Below are 21,174 nucleotides of genomic sequence, written 5' to 3'. Positions count from 1 at the left end.
TACTGAAATGTAAAAAGTTCAATTTTTCTTATTGTTATCAAATGGATAAATTAAACAATACAACAAAGAATTTCAGCCTGCGCATTTTACTGCACCATATATTTTGGCTGCATAAAGGCTCCATTTTGTCTCTACAAATCTCTGGAATCAGTTAAAAAAATTGCAAGACAATTGATTAACCTACACACTATGGTTCTCTGTTGGACTACCCAAATGGAAAAGTATTTTAATCATAATAAGTTTCTGAGCATACCAACATTGGTTATAGATTTTGTTCTATGTTGAAAAACAGGCAGTAGAGCAGTACCCTCACAACATTGATACCCTGCCAAAGCTCTGCTACTGCTCATCTGTAGTTTTACATTTCAGTTTGTTTCTCCTGTTGGTTGCTCCTTGGTACATATGATGTGTATATCCATCTATTGGATGAAATTTCAGTTCCATGTACTGCTTGGGATTATAACAGAATTCAGCCAGCAGGACCATTGTGATAAGATACATCATTCCAGCACAAGCCTTGTTCATCTCTTCTCTAAAAGCTACCTATCTTAAGCCAGCATTCTGGCAGATCTGGCCAGGTCAGTTCTGTGAATCAACCTCCAGAAGGCTTGTGTGCAGTATGGAACTACTTAACCATCTTAACCCTAAAAAAAATGGAACCCGGGGCTCTGATAGATTCCTTAGGGTTTTTATTGAATTTAAGTCTTTGGCTCTCTGCTATCAAATGACCTTGCATTATTGGACTTGAATTCAAGAGTGCTTCATGGGTCTTCTCTACTGATACTCTCCGAATCATTTGTATATATAAAATACAAGCAACATGAATGACCTCATTTATGTTCCTTAAAAAGTTATACTACTTCATATAGATATGAACATGCTGGGCATAATACAGGCATTAATTATTATGCTGTCCTCCAAAACTTTTTCCCTTGCCATGGAAATTGACAGCATGAAAGAACAAAGTTAATTGATCTTTATTTAGAAAAGAAACAATACAAATCATGGAACAGAATTTTTTCTTTTCTTTTGCCAACAATATTTAACCTAAGACTAAACATTGACAAACTAAAACTTGCACTCTACAATCAGATCCTTGTTGGAGAATTAGGGACTGGCACTTTGATCGCATTCCTCTTTGAGCTACAATAATGTTGACTATGGCTATGAAGCCTTTTCATACAACAGTAGAATTTATTTAGACACAATGCTGAAGAAGAAAGACCTAATGATGCTCAGAAGCTTAACCTCTGAAGTTGCACACCACTCTGCAATAGTCTAAATGCCTACTTTAAATCTAGATCACTTATTCCTCTCCTACTGAAGCTTGCAGTACAAGCAGAGGATATTTTGAAACTGTGTTGATTATCAGCTTATTATGATCTGTGTATGATATGAGCATTTCCATATGTCCAGAAAATCAGCTGTTATTTGCCTGCATAGGCAAAGAAATTTCTAGGCTTCTATACTGGTACGACCACAGATACCAGAAAAGAATGTAGGCACTCTTGATCCCAGTGAAAGGCTTCTATGATGACCAGGTGATCTTTCAGAGCTTCTTCCTGAATTAGCATCAGTAGAGAACCAGTCAGCTGGTACCCAAGCAGGATGATTATTACTTTGATCTCTATTCTCGGAGAAAAAATGATCAGCAGAATGGGGAGGAAGGATTTGGCCGTTAGCAAAAAGCGCATTGGGGCCTTCTGAGTTTATCTGTCCTGCAGTGTACTCATCATACATAATATTGAAGTACAATTTCTCTCTTCTGTTAGAGGCTGCTGCCCTCCTTTCCACTTCCAGGAATTGCCCCAGAGATGGAGGCATATTGCTCTCATTGCATTCACCTGAGCAACTCCCGCATAAACCCCACCATGATCTACACCTTGAATTACGTTTGTGTCTTTTGGGTACCACCGAGGGTCGATGTTCTTGACCATCTTCATCTCTACCCGACGCCGCCAAATCAGGTGGAAGACCAATTAGGTTTCCAAGGGTTATGCTCTTGTCGTAGAAGAAGGATCCAGTTGACTGTCATCCAGAAAACAAATTAATGGATCGCTTATTTATTCAGACAAACTCATCTACAATTTAATCAATCCAATCTGAACTGGAAAGAAATAATGATCAATCCAATCTCAACTGGACAGAAACGATCACTTCAATCTGAACCGGAAAGAAAGAAATAGAGAAAGGACTTTCATTATGGTATTTTGGGCTCAAAATACAGCCAAGGAAACAAGGTTTATTGAAACTTTTACCTCAGTGTCCAAGTCCGATGAAGAATCTGAAGAAAAACTTGGAGAAACAGCTATTAAGGTATTGAAAGCATTGGGCTCTGTTAATACGTGATTCTCCATCAGCTTAGATCTCACAAGCAAACCAGATGGTCATCTATCATTCTGTTCATTCTACACCAACCTCCAGAATCTGCAATACAACAAAATAACAGAGCTACCCCCAAATTATTCTCAATCCTTTTAATGGCAGTCATTGATGCAATATACTTTGTCCATATTTAAACTTCTTATGCCAAACCCACATCACTAATAATCATACTGAGACAACCCCAACTTACAAGAAGTGAGATCAATTAGCAAAACATACTGGTACAAGTCATAATAACAGGCAAAACAACAGAATTTTAATTAGCTACAAGAATATGAACCTGACAGGCTATTGAAAGAAGCCAAGCTTATTGTCTTGTCTGTTGCTTAAACTCCCGCCTCTTCACCTTATCCAAAAACAAACAGAAATTGCAGTCTCTGATGATTCTTTTACCTCCAGATTAATATCAGGCTTGTTTGTTGTGCTGTGATCAGTGACGGGCTGATCTAATATGTTTATTTTATATAAATGTACCGACAAATCAATCAAGATACGGCACATTTAAAGGGAAAAAAGCCATCAAATTTTGAGGTATGTTCGAGATACAGAAAGGATATTTGATTGATTCATTGTGTAAAGAGATCCGATAAAAAGTCGCCCAACAGTAATAATCCAAGACAGCATGAGTTATCGGTTTTTTACAGTGTAGAAAGAGCAAGAGAAGGTGAAAGGGGACCCTCTACCGACTTTATAAGGTGTGTCAGATACACTTACTTAGTTTATTTTATTTTCTTTTATCCACTATCACCATTAATACCCTGCCTTTTCCAGCTAGTAAAGGAAGTTCAACCAGTGATGAATCATGAGTAGTTTGGTGGATCGTCATGGGCATTGATAGATCACCTCGAGATTGCTGGAGAATCCAATGAATGCTTTATAAAAAATCATCTAATTTCGGTTGCTAGTTATAGGATTCTTCGTGCATTGCAGCTTGCATCTAAGTGTGTTCCATGGGGAAAGTAGTGTGTACAAATCCGAAGTGAACTAAGAATGAGTAACCAAGATTCAAGGCACATGCAATTATTATGAGTGACAAACAAAGATACAAATTAAGGATGGATGGAAGATTTTTAAAATTCATTAGGCTAAAGATAGTCTATGAGATACAAGATTATATTTTTTTATTTTATTTTTTATGGAGGTTTAGCGAGTGAGCTGTCAAGGACTGAGGGGTATCTATTCTGTCAAATTCTTTCGGGGCACGATCCCAACCTCATCCCTTATGATGTTGGAGTCTTTCATTCTCTCAATTGTCTCTATGTTGAATAGATCTTGAAATGGCAATGCTAAATTACTTGTTTAGTTGATCTAGATGTCATTGTAAGCTTTACATTCTATAATAATTACATTTTTGTTTTCACTATTTCAACTATGCAAAAGACACAAACTCTTTCTTCTCATCCCTCTTTTCTTGCCTTTTCCATCCATATGTTTTACACCAAAGATGATCCAAGTTAGTTCATAACTAAGCTATGAGCATATTGTTCTTAAGGAATATTGGCCTTTAAATAGGCCTTTGGTTGGTGGTTGGAAGTAGCATCAAATTCTCAAGGTAGTATTTTTTATTTCTCCCTAATGTCTTTTTTTACATAGATTTGTGAAAATTATTTGCAACAAATGACTTTATTTATTTGGCATTATTGGAGCAAGTGTTCAAGTGAATGTGTCATTTGCCCATCCACCTACAAGTTTGCTTCATTATTTCTTTCACTCAAGGTAATATTAAAGACAACATTGGGCCATCCATTTGCTTCCATCTACTTGATTTTTACAAATATCTTAAAAGATGCACCACAACAATGACTTCAATAAGAACTATAAATGTTTTAGCAAGAAGAATATGATAGGAGATCAAAGTGTTTAATTTGAGTTTACCTGTGATCATTCATTTTTAGATTCTCTCTATCTACATCCATATTTGGTGTTTGAATTTCTACTAACCCATATTTCACATCCATAAAGCAACACTAGAACTAATAGCAACCCAAAAAGAATTTGAATAGTTTTTCAATCTCATAAGTCTACCTCTTTTCATTTATTTTGAAGGGCAAAAAGTGTTCTCCACCCTCCAAAGTTTTCGTGCTAATAAAAAATTTACCAAAATATAGGAAAACTAGTTTTTAATTGAAAAATCTTTTTTAATTTTAATTTATGACCAATTTGTCACATGTAATCACTTAATTTAGCCAAGGTGTCAAAAAAATAATACTTTGGGCATTTGACTAATCATGGCATGTACCTTTGCAAGCTATGTGGCATGACGCTCGAACTGGACCTTTGTGTTGCGTGGCAAGCAAATTGTCTTCCACCCTTTGCATCCACTTGGTCGCATTTATTGCTTGTCATCATCTCATTCCATTCCTTACGGGGAAATTATTCTTTACTTCTTAATCTAGTGTTTAAGCTCTTATAATTTTATCAACAAGAATTCTAATATCTTTTAAACCAACATTTTTATTTTGACCAAATAATATGTGTTTAAACCTTATTTATCTAGTCTTATTAGTTATTGTGTAAATCAAATTGTTTTATTTTCACTTGTAAATTATAATTTATATGTAGTCAATGCACCATTTTTTTTACATTGTGTCTTGGAATAGGAATTAACACAAAAGTCTACATATGTTGACACTATCTTTATTTATCACCTCTCTACACATACACTTTCTTATTGATATATTCACTTCTAGTTGCAAGCCTACACTATAACTACTCAACAATTAAAATAGAGATATCAACCATGCTTCGAGAAAAGTGGTTTTGCCAAGAATATATAAAAGATGCTTACTATACTATCTGATCAAGAAATTTCCATAATTCATAAAACCAAAAAGACACTTAAGAATAGTAACATTAGGAAACAAATCTAATGAATCCTATATATCTTTGTTATTACTACTTTGAATAATCCTTTATCAACACAGATAAAAAAGGTCAAGTAATTAAGTATCATATTTCCTGTTATATATTGAGAATGTTTACTACTAAGGTTAATTGTAGATAAATACATTGTCATTCTTGACAAGAAGGATATGGTTAAAGGATTGTTATAGTATTTTTCATTTATTGTTCTCATAGGTTGGTATTTCTTAGTTACATCAAACATAATAAGCAATACATAAATTGATATAATATTTTTGAAATTGTCATATTAATTCATTTCTTCACATTTATTCAAGGTACTAATAAATTATTATTTTTTAATTTTTTATTTGCAATTTAGTTTTCAAAATAGGTTAATAAAAAGAAGATACATCCAAGCCTACAACTAGCATTGTCATGAATTGAAACTTGAAATATCATCAATAGTAATTACAAAATATACAATTGAAAGTATTGGTTATTGATTTACTAAATAGTAATAAGTTGAATTCTCTAACCCTTGGCCAAATAATTTGAAATGGTCAATGTTTGGAGAAGAGCATATAATCATAAGTAACTAGATCCTATTCAACATTAAGTTTAGGGTGACTTTACCTACCTTGTGCTTGTCCTACTACTTGTTAGAAAAAGTGAGCTATCAACCTTACAATTATAATATGATAATATATTGAGCATGAGGGGTTGCAAGGGGTATTCCCCTTGTGGGGTCTAAGGAGATGATGAGCATGTGGAAGATACATTTTATGTATATTTTATTATGTTAAATCTAGATTGTTTATTATTAGGTCATAGATATGATGGTAGAGATTATGTTGGCTCTACTTTCCTTATAAGGAAACCCAATTTTATGAGGGCTTTGTATCTAGAATCTATTGTGATTTATTTTGAGAGTTCGATGGTTATTGAGTTAACTTTAAATCTTTGACTAGTGATACTCATGTGAAAGTTTGCTCTGCAAGTATATTGCATAATAAATTTAGAGTGTGGTATTTCCTCCTGAAAGGGTTTTCCCAATGTATATCATTGTATTATTGTAGAAATGACATTTATATTTATATTTATTTATATTTAATTTGTATAACTATCGTAAATATCTAGAAAGTTTTGCATACTCCTCCTCTTAGGATTAGTGTGGAAGTTATTCCACTACCTTAGCTTACTTACAAGTGGTATAATATTATAATCACCTTTGATTTCTATTGTGGGTTGTTGGGTTTTTGAAATAATTTTGTTTGAGTAGGAGCTTGTGCAGAAGATGCTTTGTGATCTTGTTGTAGAAATTTTTATATGACAAGTTCATGAGGAAGAATAGAGGTGGATAAGTTTCTTGGTAACAATTTTGAGATGGGGAAGCTAAAGATGGAGGCATGTTAATAGATTGAGATCTAAGGGATGTTATTTATGAGAATATTTTCAAGCCTACATGCCCTAAGTTATACTATCAATATAATTTTATGGACCATAAAGCCAAGGGTCTAATTAAATTGTTCCTAGCAGAATATATAGTAATCAATGTTCATGAAGAGACCTTTGCAAAAAAACTATGGAAGAAATTTGGTGAGATGTATCAAGCCAAATATTTAGTGAACAAAATGTTCTTGAGGATTAAATTGTATTCCTTGAGGATGGAAGAAGTTGGATAAATTATAGACCACTTGGAAACATTCAATACATTGTTTGTTGAAATGACATCGATTGTGTCAAAATGGATGTGGAGGAGAAATGCCATATCTTGCTTTGCTATTTTCTTTATTCATGAGATTCTCTTGTTATGGATGTTGGGAGTAATTCTATTATATACAATATTGAAGATGTGGCGGGTCCTTTTCTTTTTGAAAGATAAGGACAAAGGTATTTATCAATGCCAAGGAGGCCCTAAGTGTTTGTAAACAACCTAAGGAAAAAAGAATGATGAATAAAAAGTGCAACAAATTCAAGTCCAAGGGGAGATCCGACTATCTTAGAAATTTTAAGTAGTTTGCTAAAATTGTAGTAAGTATAGATACTTTTGGAAGGAGTACAAAGAAGAAAAGAAAAACAAGAAATTTGATTTTCATTTTGAGTCTAAGAAGGAAGATGGTTATGTGTTCATTGCTTTGGTGACTTGTGTAGGTAATGATGCATAGTTAATTGATCCAAGTGCATCTTTCCATATGACATCTAATAGAAAGTGGTTTTATGATTATGAAGAATTTGATAAAGGTAAGGTGTACTTGAGTGATGATTCTTGTTTAAATATTGTTAATCGTGATAAAATTAGAATTAGATTTCTAGATGGTATAATAAAAATAATTAATGATGTGTTGCATATCCCTGAACTATAACAACTTTTTTGATCTATGAGTAAACTAATAGATGCAAGTGTGCAAGTAGTCTTTTTTAATGCAAGATGCAATATAGTTAGAGGTATTATAGTTTTTGCTAGATGTTTCAGATTTGGAACATTATATAAGCTTGATGCATACACTATTGAGTGTAATTACTTTTGTGAAAGAAAGTGTGTGGCTACTTCATTGAAATCTAGGTGAAAGTTTCATCTATATTGGATGGTAATGGCTTCTAGGTAGCCAAGAGTACTCCCTCTTTTGCATCATAATTACCTAAAATAGACTATGTTGCGACACTAGATACTTGACCACATCAGAGAAAAAGGTCTAAGGACCTTGAAAAATAAAAACCTTATATTGAATGGTTAAATGATTGTAATATTGAATTTGATTTCTATCAGCATTGCACTTATGGTAAATATAATTGTGTTCAATTATACTCAGGTTCTAATAAATCTTATGACATGTTAGATCTTAATCATTCTAATGTGTTTTGTCCTATAGATGTCATTTCCACTGGAAAATCCACATATTATGTTTTATTTATTAATGATTGTAGTAGAAGGAAATTGGTATATTTTCTAAAGAGAAAATCTAAAATTTTCAATTAATTGAAAGAATATAAAGCAATGATTGAGTTGTAGATTGAAAGTAAAATATAGCATTTGAGGAATGATAATGATGGAAATTTGTTCTCTTATAATTTTGATGGATTCTATAAATATTTTGGCATTTTGATAAAAAAAAAAAGACAACTCTATATTCTCCACATTAGCATGCAGTTGTAGAAATAATGAACAAGACATTGATGGAGAAAGTTAGGAAATGCTTAGTCATGTTGGTCTAGAAAAAAGGTTTTGGGTGGAAGTTGTTGTCAGTACTTCCTACCTAATTAATATTTTTGCTACATTATATCTTGTTGATAAAATTCATATGGAGGCATGGTCGAGTCACAAACCTTCACTAAGGCATCTTAGAGCTTTTGGTTATAAACTATATCTACACGTGCCAAAGAAGAAGTGAACGAAATTGGAGAAAAGGGATGTGAAATGTATTCTCATTAGGTACAATTATATGTTTAAGGATACAAGCTTTTAGAACATGTTGCAAATAAAACAATATATAATGTTTTTTTAATTTTGAGATAAACTAAGCCTTCTTCTATTATATTGCAGCTGGACTAAATTGAATAGTAAGATGTGATTCAACTTCCTTCTAAACCTAATAAGTTGAATACGAGCCTATAGATAGACAAGAAGTTGAGGAAATTTCATCTAGATCTACATTTAAGAAAAGAAGGAAGAACTTCAATGCATCTTGTTTGAAGGTATCACCTAATGATTGGAAATGTATTTTTTCTTTGATTACTAACATGGATGAACGTAGACCTATAGAAGAGGAATATATATATGAATGATGTAGAAATCTAGAATCTTTCTATGAATGAATAAATTAAAGCTTTGAAAAAGAATGATAAAAGAGATCTAGTAGGTCATTTCCTAAAGGATGAAATCTTATTGGTTGTAAATGGGCATTCAAGAAAATTATTGATTCATATAGAGGTATTGAAGTAAAAATAAATGTTTGTTACAAAAGGTTACTCTTAAGTTGAGGGTATTGATTATGACGATTTATTTTCTCCCATTGCAAAAAAAACATATATTATATTTCTACTTTTTATTGTTAGTGTTTATGATGTCGAGGTTGAGGAAATGGATGTGTAAATGACTTTTCTTCATGGTGATTTGGAGGAGGATATTTATATGACACAACCAAAGTACTACATGGGAAAGGATCAAAGTAATTTGGTTTGTAAATTAAAGAATTTTTTGTATGGCCTCAAACAAAGTCTTATGATGTGGTACTAAAAATTTGATACATTTGTGTTGAGTTTGGGATTTGAACATTATAAATTAGGTCACTATGTTTTAGAAAAATAATGATGATTTTTTCCTATTTATTGCATTATATATTACAAATATGTTTTTTATTGGTAAAGGGAAATAAATTATTTCAAAATTGAAGTCTCAATTTATAGCTAAATTTTAAATGAAAGATGTTGGTGTAGTTAAACACATTATTGGGATGAAAATTCAAAGAGATAGAATGAACATAAAGTGTTTACTTGGCTAGAGTAAGTATGTCAGTTTAGTTTCACAAAGGTTTAGCCTTCAATATTGAAGATCATTGTGTGCTCCTTTTATAGTTGGAATGAATCTATCAGCTTTAGATTATCCAGCATCCCATTAGAGATGAAAAACATGAGAAATGTGCCTAACCACAATGCAATTGGAAGTTTGATGTATGCTATCATTTGCACTAGACTAGACATTTTTCAAGAAATGGGAGTTCTTTACAAATATATGTCTAACCTTGGTAAAATTTACTGGGATGTAGTTAAAAGATTCTTTAAATATTTGTGGGGAACCTTAGAGTATTCCTTTTGTTATCATGGTAATTTGATAGGAGATAATATTTCCCTTGATATACATGGTTATGTGGATTCAAAATAGGTACGTGATGTTGATAGTATATGATCCAGTAATGGCTACATGTTTATTTTATTTGGTGGTGCAATCAATTGGATGAGTGAGCGATAGAGCATGGTTGTTCTTTTGACTACTATAGTTGAGTATAGGGCAAATAATCATGCTTGTAAAGAAGCCATTTGTCTTAAGAGATTATGCTCATATATAAGAATAAAACATTATAGTTACAACTTATTGTGATAGTTAGAGTGTGATCTACCTAGCTAAGAACTTGACATTTTATACCAAGACCAAGCACATTGATGTGTAATATCATTTTACTAGATATATAGTCGAAGATAATAAGATGAAGCTGATTAAAGTAGAGACTTTGATGAATGTTGTAATTTTTTTAACTAAGGTTGTGAACACAAAGAAGTTCAAATGTTATTTAGAGTCTATGGTTCTCTTGACCCATAAAAATTAAAACATGGTGTTGATCCTCTTGTTTCTCTTGCAAGATGCTTGACAAGTGGGAGATTGCTAGAAAAAATGATGTCTCAACATTGCAATTATAATAGGTTAATATTGTAGACACCTAAAATTGTCCTAACCTAATTAAATAAATATTTAATTTATTTAATTATTTTATCCTTAACCTTCTATTAGTTAAATAGATTTTTAATTAATTCATTAATTCATTTATCCTCTTCTAGCCTTTTCCCTATTTAAATAAATATTTTTATTTATTTAAATTATCCTTTCCCTAAATTAAATAAATATATTTTTTATTTAATTGGTCCCACTTCTTCTATTAACTAAACAATTTTTATTTTTTTTAATTAATTCATTTGCTTCTTCCCTCCATGGCACTTGTCATTCATCTCTTAATTTACCACTAACCACCTCTCTAATATTTTTCCATTTTCTATTCCTACCCTCTAATCTAAGCCAACCATTTATCCATCCACCTCTTAATCATATCCCTCCATTTTCTAGGGTACTTTGTATATAAGAGGATCCTTTCATCCTTATCAACCACTAATGTGAATCCCAATGCTAATAAGCGATCAATCACTCAAGCATCTACACAACCACAATTTGTTCTTTGTTAAGCCCTTGTGCATAGTACACAATTTGAGCAACCATATCAAGCAAGATCAATGGAGATAGGAAACAATGGAGATCAAACCATACTAAGCATGTGAATGGTATAATAAAATCATATTTATTTATGCATGTTTTTAGGTTCTTCATTGATGTATAGTGGATTTAATTGTAGAACTAAGGTTTTTATGTGGTTAGATCTTTGTTTGGTTTTACAATATTTTAGTCTTCCAATTTCATCAACAAGTAAATTGAGTGTGGGGGGTTGCAAGGTCAGTATTCCCTTGTGGGGTTTGAGGGGGATGCCCCCCTCAGAGGGGGTTTGAGGGTCGCACACCTTGATGGGGGTTTGGGGCAATTTCCCTTGAAAACAATAATATTTTTTCATCATAAATCTAGACCATTTATCATTAGGCCATGATATCATGGTAAATATTGTTAGAGTAAATAATATGTATTTACTCTTGCTTAAGTTCCACTTCTAAGGCATATTAGTTGTATTTATCATTTTCTAGGTTGCATAGATATTTGCATCAGGGTAGTTTTACCTACTCTCTACCTACCCTCGCACCTCATTGGTGCTCACATCCTAGCCTTTATAAGAAAACTCATGTACATTATTTATTCATCTCATAATCTATCATTTCGTCTAATGAAATATGTGTTTGTTCTTTCTCTTTGTGAAAGTTATTGCAAGTTGGAATCGTGGCTTGAGAGATCCGCTCTAACAAATATTATGTTGGCTCTACTTCCCCTAAAATCTAACCTTGTTCTATGATGTGTGGCTAGGTGTTGTGATGTATTTTGAGAGTTTGATAGTTATTGAGTTGCCTTTAGATCTTTAGTTGGTGATACTCCTATAAAAAAAATCTCTACAAGTATATTGTAATCTTATTGATTGTTAAATGATATGTCGGATTGCTTTTGGAGTGGAGTTTTTCTCTCAAAATGATTTTCCCCTTGTAAATCATGGAATTGTTCTATGAATGGTATTTATATATATTTTTATTTCTATAATTGTTTGAAATATTTGACAAGTTTTGGATAACCCTCCTCTCAAGATTAGTGTAGGAAGTTGTTTCATTACCTTAGCTTCCTTACATTTTTTATTTCCATTAGCAATTTTAATTGAGTACTATTTATGGATGGATCATTTTTGACATATGCATACTATATTGCAATATTTTATATAACTAATTGAGATAATATGTCTAATCTTGGAAAATATTGTCATTGAACAAATTATTGTTGATCAACGATATTGCCATATAAGAAGACCACATTAATGGAATGTGCCCTCTTAGTTCATTTATAGATATATCTAGAATTTATATAATTACATCTATTTTGAATTATTTAAGAATAATATTCCATCTAGATGATTTATTGAAATATATAGAGATTGAAACATAGAATTGGTTTCCCATAGCGAAGAGGGAATTCATCCCACAAGATCAATGCTAACTAATTCCACTAGACCAAGTGAGAATTATGTTTAAAACTATGGTGGAGCTTCATCGTCAATCCAACATGACACTAATGTTAACTTAGATAAAAGGATTGATAATATTTATCATGCTCTCAAATAAATACAAATATCAAAGGTTTGGAAGCTTGTGAAAGGAAGTTTCTAGAGTTGACTTGTTTAGTTAATAGGAAATGGTCAAGGAAAAATGGTTTTATTGAAATCATTTCCATCACCATAGAATACAAAAATAAAGGAAAATCAAGAAAATTAATTGGAAATGATCCCAATTAGCTAGTTATCGTTAATGTCCAAATTTTCAAATAAACATGTTTTCCTTTGCACTATACCCTTGCTCCTTTTTCTTTAGATTTGTACTAAATTCTTATGTCCCTTTAATTTTATTTTTTGTGCATTGGTATTTTTTACTCTTTATAATACTTCTATAGTAGGTGTTTTGGGGGTTTTAAAATAAAATAAATTTAAACAATGTTGATGTGGTTGCAAAATAATCAATGGGACAGGGAAGAATTTATTATCTAGTTCACTTGGGAAGTTAACTATACTTAAATTCCCCTAAATCCTTTGGACATAGAGTTACATGTCTACACAAAAACTAGAGTATGGTGGGTTGGTTTAAAATTTATTCAAAATGTGGCATTTATTGTTCGTTTTATTTGTTATTAATTAATTAATTTTTTATTTTATTATTTACTTATTTATTCAAATAGTTAAATGAATCATTTTTATTAATTTAGTTCTTATCAAATAAACAAAAATGGACATTATATTATAATAAGATAATAAAAATAGTAGCATCGAGGTCATAGCATTTTCCATCCTTATATTGTGCATCATCTCGACACGTTTTATTTAATCTAGTCTCAATAGAGAAGTGAAATAGTATCATCTTTTAATTAACTTTATCAAAATAGATAAGGAAATAGTTGTTACAATTCTTTTGTGTCCTCTCATTGTACCTTGCTCTGATCAAGCTCCCTATTGTGTAATTGCACATGGTGCATCCAAAGATTCTATATGGCTATATTGTTATTCTCCTTGGCTCTTGGGGGTGTAACACATTCTAGTTAAAAATATGTTTTTCCTCAAGTACATATTTATTAAGAAGTAACATATTGAAAATATCATGTATACAACTCAGTTCTTGGGGTGGGGCTAATTAGTAGGCAACTGGATTTATCTTATCTAGAATCTCAAAAGGTCCTACAAATTGAGGTGCTAATTTTTCCTTCTTCCCAAAACTTATGAAACTTCTTTCTGACTTGACCCTCAAGAAAAAAATTTAACTACTAAAAATTCTCTCAATGTCCTTTTGTATGTGTGTAACTCTTTTTCCTATGTTTTTTCTTCCTTTAATCTCTATATAATTTTCTTAGTCTAATTTTCCATTTCCTTCAACATATCAAGGCCAATTATCATGCTATCCTCAAGGTTGTCCTGCAAATCAATGGTGCTAGGCCTTTTCTACCATATAAATCTTCAAATGGAGCCATTCCATAGAAAGACAAAATATTTAGGGTGAACTCACAATAATGGTTCCCAGTTTTTTGCCACTTTGAACACTGAGATGTACATTTTTAAAATAATCTTCAACTTCCGAGAACTATAACTTTTAAGCTATTAAAAATTTGAAGAGATGATGTAAATTAGTGATTTCTAGCATTTTGTTTTTAGATTCTATATACATTTTTTTCAAATTTTTTTGAAGGATTTTTTAAAAAAATTTCCATCTCCCTCGAAAAGTAGTTTTTTACAACAAATTACATTTTTTAAGAGTGATGTGCATCCCAAAACGCATAACTTTTTTTTGTATAAATGATAAAAACTCAATTCTTTCAAATTTTGGTTTGTAACATCAATATCTAGGGCTTGCATTTGGTTTTATAGTGATATGTTCAATATTTTTCATTTTATAAAGTTTTGAAGTCCGACCAGTCATAATTCAGACATAGGTTTACGTTTGAACACATAACTTGTTCTATATAAATCAAAATTCAATTTATTTATTTTTGTTCGAAAGAAGACATCAATACCAGGGGCATAGATATTTTTCAAAAAAAAATTGAATTAGTTTCTTATTTTTCCCAATGCGTTGAACAGAGAAGTTCATGTTCATTGAAAAACCAATTTTCCATAAAATTAAAAAAACAAGAACATAATAAATTCAAAATATAACAAAATTATACTCGTTGGAAAGCTTGCTCCGAGTACTACCATCTAATATTTTTGGGTTATCAAGATTATTTCATTCATGGTTTGAACCAGAGCTCTGAAGTCATTAATTCTTTAGAACTCTGAAAATTTTTGGGAGAAACCTCTAATTGGAGGGTTCGAATGAACAATACTTCGAGTGAATTGGGTTCGCTCGAACCGTAAGGGGTTCAAGCAAACCCCCATTCGCTCGAACCAATGGGCTTGATTTTGGCCCGTACTTTTTTATAACAGTCATGTTCGAACGAACCCGACCATTTTTAACTATCGGGTTTCATTCAAACTTTGGCTGACGCATTTTTTGTTTGTTTTTTTTCATTTGTGGAGTCGTATAAATGTCCATAATTTTTTTCATTTTTTATCACACAAATGATTAAAATAATTCACATTTTTGGATGAGAGAAGACATTTGAAAATTATTTTGAGGGCAATAATTTGAAGGTTTTTTGTAAAAGCATGGGGAACAAGAAGAGAAGGCAAAATAAGACTTCAAGGAATTATTCTCCCGAAACAGAAGAAAGTTATCGAGAACAAAGAAGACAAAGATATCATGATGCAAGTATGTATTTTTAATTTTATTTCGATTTAATTTAATATGTATTACGTAACAATTAATTAGTTCAATATTTTTTATCTAATATATTTAATGAAAATTAATTTAAAAAATCTTAATTAAATTAATTGGAAATAATAGGATTAAAAATAATCTTGTTTTAATTGGAAAGCATAATTAATTTGAGATAATACATGTGTATTTGCAAATTTCAAATTCCATCAACTTGCTTGTTGTGTAATTGCATTTTTCTCCTATATAATTAAGTCTATTTATAATAGATAAGACCTATTAAGTCATAAAATTAATAAGACCTATTATGTCATAATTTCTAGGTTCTAAATTATATATATTGAATATTTAATCTACATGTACAAGTAATTTCATGTGATAGGTCCTTTATTATCACATAATATATCTGTCTTAAGGGGAGTTAAGTATATTAATTGTGAAATGTTTTTTCATATGTGATCATATTGATTTTAATAATAAGGCCTATTAGGACTATTACATTGATCATAGGTCTTAAATGTGACATAAATTTATAAGGTCTATTAAACATGTTGAATAATTTAGGTGAACTATTTATATGACTTCACGTACATGCAAAAACATTTCAGATTAGGAGGTCTATTATGCAATAATAGGTCTTAAATATACACAGATGTGACAAATTATAGTCCACCTACATTATGGTCCATAACAAATTAATATGAGGTCACCTTTATCGTATGCATGCATCAAAATATTTGTACTTTTAATTTTCAAAATTGGAATTTCTAATTTATCAAAATTTTATTTTATGTGTTAAATTAGTGTTCAAACTTAGAGATTGAACTTTAATCCTAACCTGAGAACAAATTGAACTTTAAACCTAAACAGGTAATTTAATTAGAGTTATAACAATAAGGTCCTGAAAGTAATTAAATTTAATAAACCAAATTGAACGGGATAATTTTAACATGTAAAGCTTTAAGCCAAATTCACCCCTATTCTTAAACCTAATTGAATAATCTCTGATTAATTCAAGAACCTTACACAAACTCTTAAATTATGTGCAGAATGGGCTCGAGAAGAAGGGAGTTTTGAAGCGAGAGTCAAAGCAAACAAACCTGTTGAAGAACACAATATAGTTGATGAACATAGGGAGGAGATTGTCTAAGTTGAACCAATGGAAACCTTTGAAGGAGAGGGGTCAGGCTCCTTACCTCCTACCACTGATATGGATGAGCATATTATGGATCTAGCTAAACAGGTGAAGAGAAATATTTCTTATAAAAATTTAGATCATTTACTTGAAATGGATGTGGATGAGTTGAAACGTCTCAGTGAAGAACCTAAACATACTAAAAGGAGGTCAATAATAAAAGTGGAAAAGAAATAATGTCTCATTTCAACAATCTTGATACTATGCTAGAAAAAGATCAATTGTTATCAATTGTACTTACTCATAAAGACTTAATAGATCCAATGAAATTGTTGGGTATAGATATAACAAGTCAAAAGAGGAAAACTTCTCAGCTACAAAAATCTATTGTTGATAATGTTAAGAAAGGTTTGGCGAACATTGGTAAAAAATCTCGAAAACTAGATAAGACCATTTCAAGAAGAGTGATGTTGACATCTTTAGTAAATGAAAGATTGCCTCAAAAAAGACAAATCTCTTCACTGTCATCTGAGTTTGGTTTTAGTAGAAGGACAATATCTAAATATGTTAAAAGGAGAAAGATTTTGGATGATACTACCTCAGAAGGGAACTGGGCAATTATGTGTAGAGCTCCTCGTTCTGATAGAATTGAAGATGTTGTTAGGAAATTTGTGACAAGTTTTTGGAATGATAATACTCGTCCTTCATCAAATAGTAGAGATGTTATCAAGCAAAGGATTGGTGCTGATCGTTATGATCTCCATGTAAAACATTGGATAGACACAACAAAACATGAATTGTATGTATTGTTTACTAAAACAAACCCTCATATAAAGATTAGACAAACCATGTTTGAACGGTTAAGGCCATATTATGTGAAGTTAAACAAAGTTTTCAAAACTTGTTGTTGTTGTTATCACATCGAATTTGACTTGTACTATCAGGTGTTTCGAAAGATTAGAGAAGATAGTGATGGTTTTGAAAATGCTCCTCCTAAATGAACAAGTCAATTCATAGCATCCATCTTATGTGATAAATAAGATGATAATGCAACCGGTCAAATAAATTGCATAAGAGGAATTTGTGGAACATGTGGGGACTTGGCTAAATTGCCTTTGAGAGATGAAGATACTGATACAAGGAAGATGGTAAATTGCAAGAGTTACAAGCACAAAAAATTTGAAACAAAATTTGGAAAGGAATCTACAAGGCTAGATTATGTAGAAGAGGAAATACCTATTGGAACATTTATGGAAAAATTTTCGTAAGTTGATAAAACCATATATATGCCATGGTTTTTTTGCCAAGTGGCAAGTAGAACAATTTAAAAGATTAAGAGACACTTTCCCACTTGGAACTATTCTATCTGTAGTTGACTTCGCAGAGAATTACTCTTTTGCACATCAAAAAGAGATTCAATCAGAGCATTACTTTTCAAAGAAAATCACTATTTTGGTGCATGTGTGTTATCTACATGCATAGATGAATTTGGATGGTGTTGATAGTACATTTAAAAATTGTGTCATTAAGAAAGAGTACCACTTCTATATCAGTGATGATAAGGAGCATGACACACGTTTTGTACAACATTGCTTTAAGAAGTTTTTTGAATATTTGAAAGATAGAGGCATAACAATAGTTAAACATTTTGTTTGGTCTAATGGATGTGCAACCCAATTCAAATCTTCGAGGCCATTTTATGCACTATGTAGATATCATCGAAATGACAAAATACCACATGTTTGGAGTTTTTTTGAGAGTGGTCATGGAAAGGGTGAACATGATGGTGTAGGAGCTTGTATCAAGCGTGCTCTAAGAAAGCATCAAATAAAGTACACAGGAGAACGTATAGAAGATGCACATGATGTTGTTGAATGGTGTAAGAAACACTTTGAGCAACCTAATTATCCTGGGGAATCCTCATCGAGAACATACAGACCCATTCCATATAGAGTGTTTTGGGAGATAACCGGTACGTGTTCTCTTTTAGTATTTTATTTAATTTTGTTTAATTTTTTAAAAAATGTTCCTAGTTCAAATGTTTCAATTTAACAACTTGATCTACATGTACATTCTTGTACACATGTACATTTTGCAGACATGGATAGAAAATCAATGCATGGATTTAAGAGCGTGAAGAGGACAAGATCTTTGCATTGTGTCATCAGTACAGATAATCGCCCATGGACATTATACACTAGGGATTATTCATGTTTTTGTTCTGAATGCATTTTCGAAAACTATGTTGATTGCAAGAACCAAGAGCTTAGATATGTTAGTGAATGGAAAATGATGCCACTAGATGTTTCTGACACATAAGAGGATTCAAATGAGGATGAAAACTTTGAAGACATTCCTTTGATTTCTGGTGATTACGATCATATTTCAGGATTGATTAAAAAAGGTACATACATGACATACACATGTAAATATTTCCTTAAAAATGACATATAACTTAGAATTTATTAACTTGTGTCAAATTGCAGGAGATATTTTTGCAGTCATAGCAGAAGATGGAAATATAGAAGGTGTTAGTTATTATTTATTGTGTTGCACAGAAGAGAGAAAGAAGTTATCAAAATCTGAGATGAGTGATGGAATGTCATTTCCCACAGGTTTGAGTTCTGATTTGAATATGTACATGTACAAATCGCTTACGTGGAAATTTTTAATTTCTCACGTTTCTTATATACATGTGCATGCAGGATTAGTTGTAGTGCAAGGGACATATTTCAAACAAGTTAAAATTGTTCAACATGGGATTCATTTCACTGAATACCAAATTGACAACAAGGTATATCAGTATAGTCACTTGGTCATTGTTGTTGGCCTAATTCTTCAAACAGTTTCACGTCGAGGGCGGTCTCAAAAGTGGAGACTAGATAGTGAAGATCGTGACAAAATATTAAGTGTTATTGAAGAGTGTTCTGAACCACTTGATGTGGTATGAACTATATATATATTTAGTAATCCAAAGTACACATGTGGTTCAGCCCACATGAATTGAATTAATACTCAAGACAAATTCTAGATCTCTTAACTTGTTTTGAAACTAAAGGATAAATATTTTTTAAGTTTAAATACATTATATCAAATTAGGATGCATTCAAAGTTAATTCAAGTACATGTACATATTTAAATGCATGTTTAATTTGTATGTATAAGATATTGTATCTAATTCTAAATGCATCTAATTTGTAAGGACCACTAGTTAAAATAATTTAATTTAAAAATGCATATTTAAATTAGAATGTAATATGTACATTTGTAAAATTGATATAATATGGAATTAGGACATTTGTAATTAGGACATGTACATGTTGTCAACTATTTAACTACAGTATACATACTTAGAAGCTCACATACCATGTGAACTATTCAATACATGACCTATTAAGTTTAGTTTGTTCATTTCATACATACTCTTTTGTTTGAACATGTTCTTTTAAATTTTAATGAATATCTACTTGTATTTCTAACATGTGCACGTGATATATATATATATATATATATATATATATATATATATATATATATATATATATATATATATATATATATATATATATATATAATCCAGTCCAGTCCATCGAACATAAAGTACATATATAATCTAAAATGTATGTACATGTGCACATGGAATATATAATCTAACGCATGTACATGTGTATGAAATATATATAATCTCTAGTCTAAACTTCATATCACATGATGCAATGGAAATATATATAATCCGATCAAACACAACGGAGATATAAAGTATAATCTAGTCTAAACTTCATTGTACATGCATGTGAAATATACAATCTAATCAAACATGTATTTAAATCTAATCTAATCAAACATGTTTCAATCTAATATAATCAATCATGTATAAATCTAATCTAATCAAACATGTATAAATCTAATATAATCAAACATGTATAATCTAATCAAACACAAACTAGGTATAAAGTATAATCTAGTCTAAACTCCATGTACGTGCATGAATATATATAATATGAAAGTCTATAAAAAGATAAATGTAAATGAGCTATAAAGTCTGGAGGAAATCAACAGGGATCATGTCGGCTTCGAACTGAGCGACCATCTGAGGGGGAGTCCTGCAAAAGTAGAATTTATTTAAATATTAAATATAATATATCTATCTCTCTAGACGTGCATGTACATCAAATCCAAGTAGAGTTAAATAAAAATTTAAATATAAATTGTAACGTGCATGTATACATATATGTACCAAAAACCATAACTAACCTGTACACTAACAACATCTAAAGAATCTCTCCTACGCACACACTCAGAGCTCAAGGAAGGAGAGACATGAGCTAACTGTCAATTTAAGGATTAGTCCATGATCAATTTAAATGATCTACAAATTAAAAATTATAACTCTAGATTATTTATTAAACATGATATATATATATTCTAAAAAATTTCAACATGTATACATATCTTCTAAAAATTTAAACGCACATGTACATGTACATGTACATACCTGTGTATCACCTGGAGTAGGCTGTATAGTCTGATCCTGTCCCGTGATCATATCAACAACATCACTCGTACCTGCATATCTCTCTCTAGCTGTACGTATCACTGAGGAGTGC

At 31.2% G+C, this 21,174-nt stretch overlaps 1 protein-coding gene across 2 annotated transcripts; it reads right to left on the bottom strand.

The window, feature by feature from the left end:
- Nucleotides 1-957: 957 nt before the first annotated feature.
- On the bottom strand, nt 958-3,230 carry LOC131047806 (uncharacterized protein At3g17950). Of its 2 annotated transcripts, none has more exons than XM_059209970.1 (3): nt 2,671-3,230; nt 2,259-2,427; nt 958-2,028 (listed from the first exon to the last, which is right to left on the bottom strand). In XM_059209970.1, the coding sequence occupies exons 2-3, from the start codon at nt 2,355-2,357 to the stop codon at nt 1,456-1,458; spliced, it is 672 nt and encodes a 223-aa protein (XP_059065953.1). In that variant the 5' UTR covers nt 2,358-2,427; nt 2,671-3,230; the 3' UTR covers nt 958-1,455. The 2 variants fall into 2 exon arrangements, with proteins under 2 accessions (XP_059065953.1, XP_057837579.1); XM_057981596.2 differs by having other exon boundaries at nt 2,666-3,227.
- Nucleotides 3,231-21,174: the final 17,944 nt, after the last annotated feature.

Source organism: Cryptomeria japonica, chromosome 8, assembly GCF_030272615.1.
Source record: "Cryptomeria japonica chromosome 8, Sugi_1.0, whole genome shotgun sequence".
Classification (NCBI taxonomy): domain Eukaryota; kingdom Viridiplantae; phylum Streptophyta; class Pinopsida; order Cupressales; family Cupressaceae; genus Cryptomeria; species Cryptomeria japonica.
The sequence above is the reverse complement of the archived record's forward strand: the minus strand, read 5'-3'. Positions and strand labels throughout refer to the sequence as shown.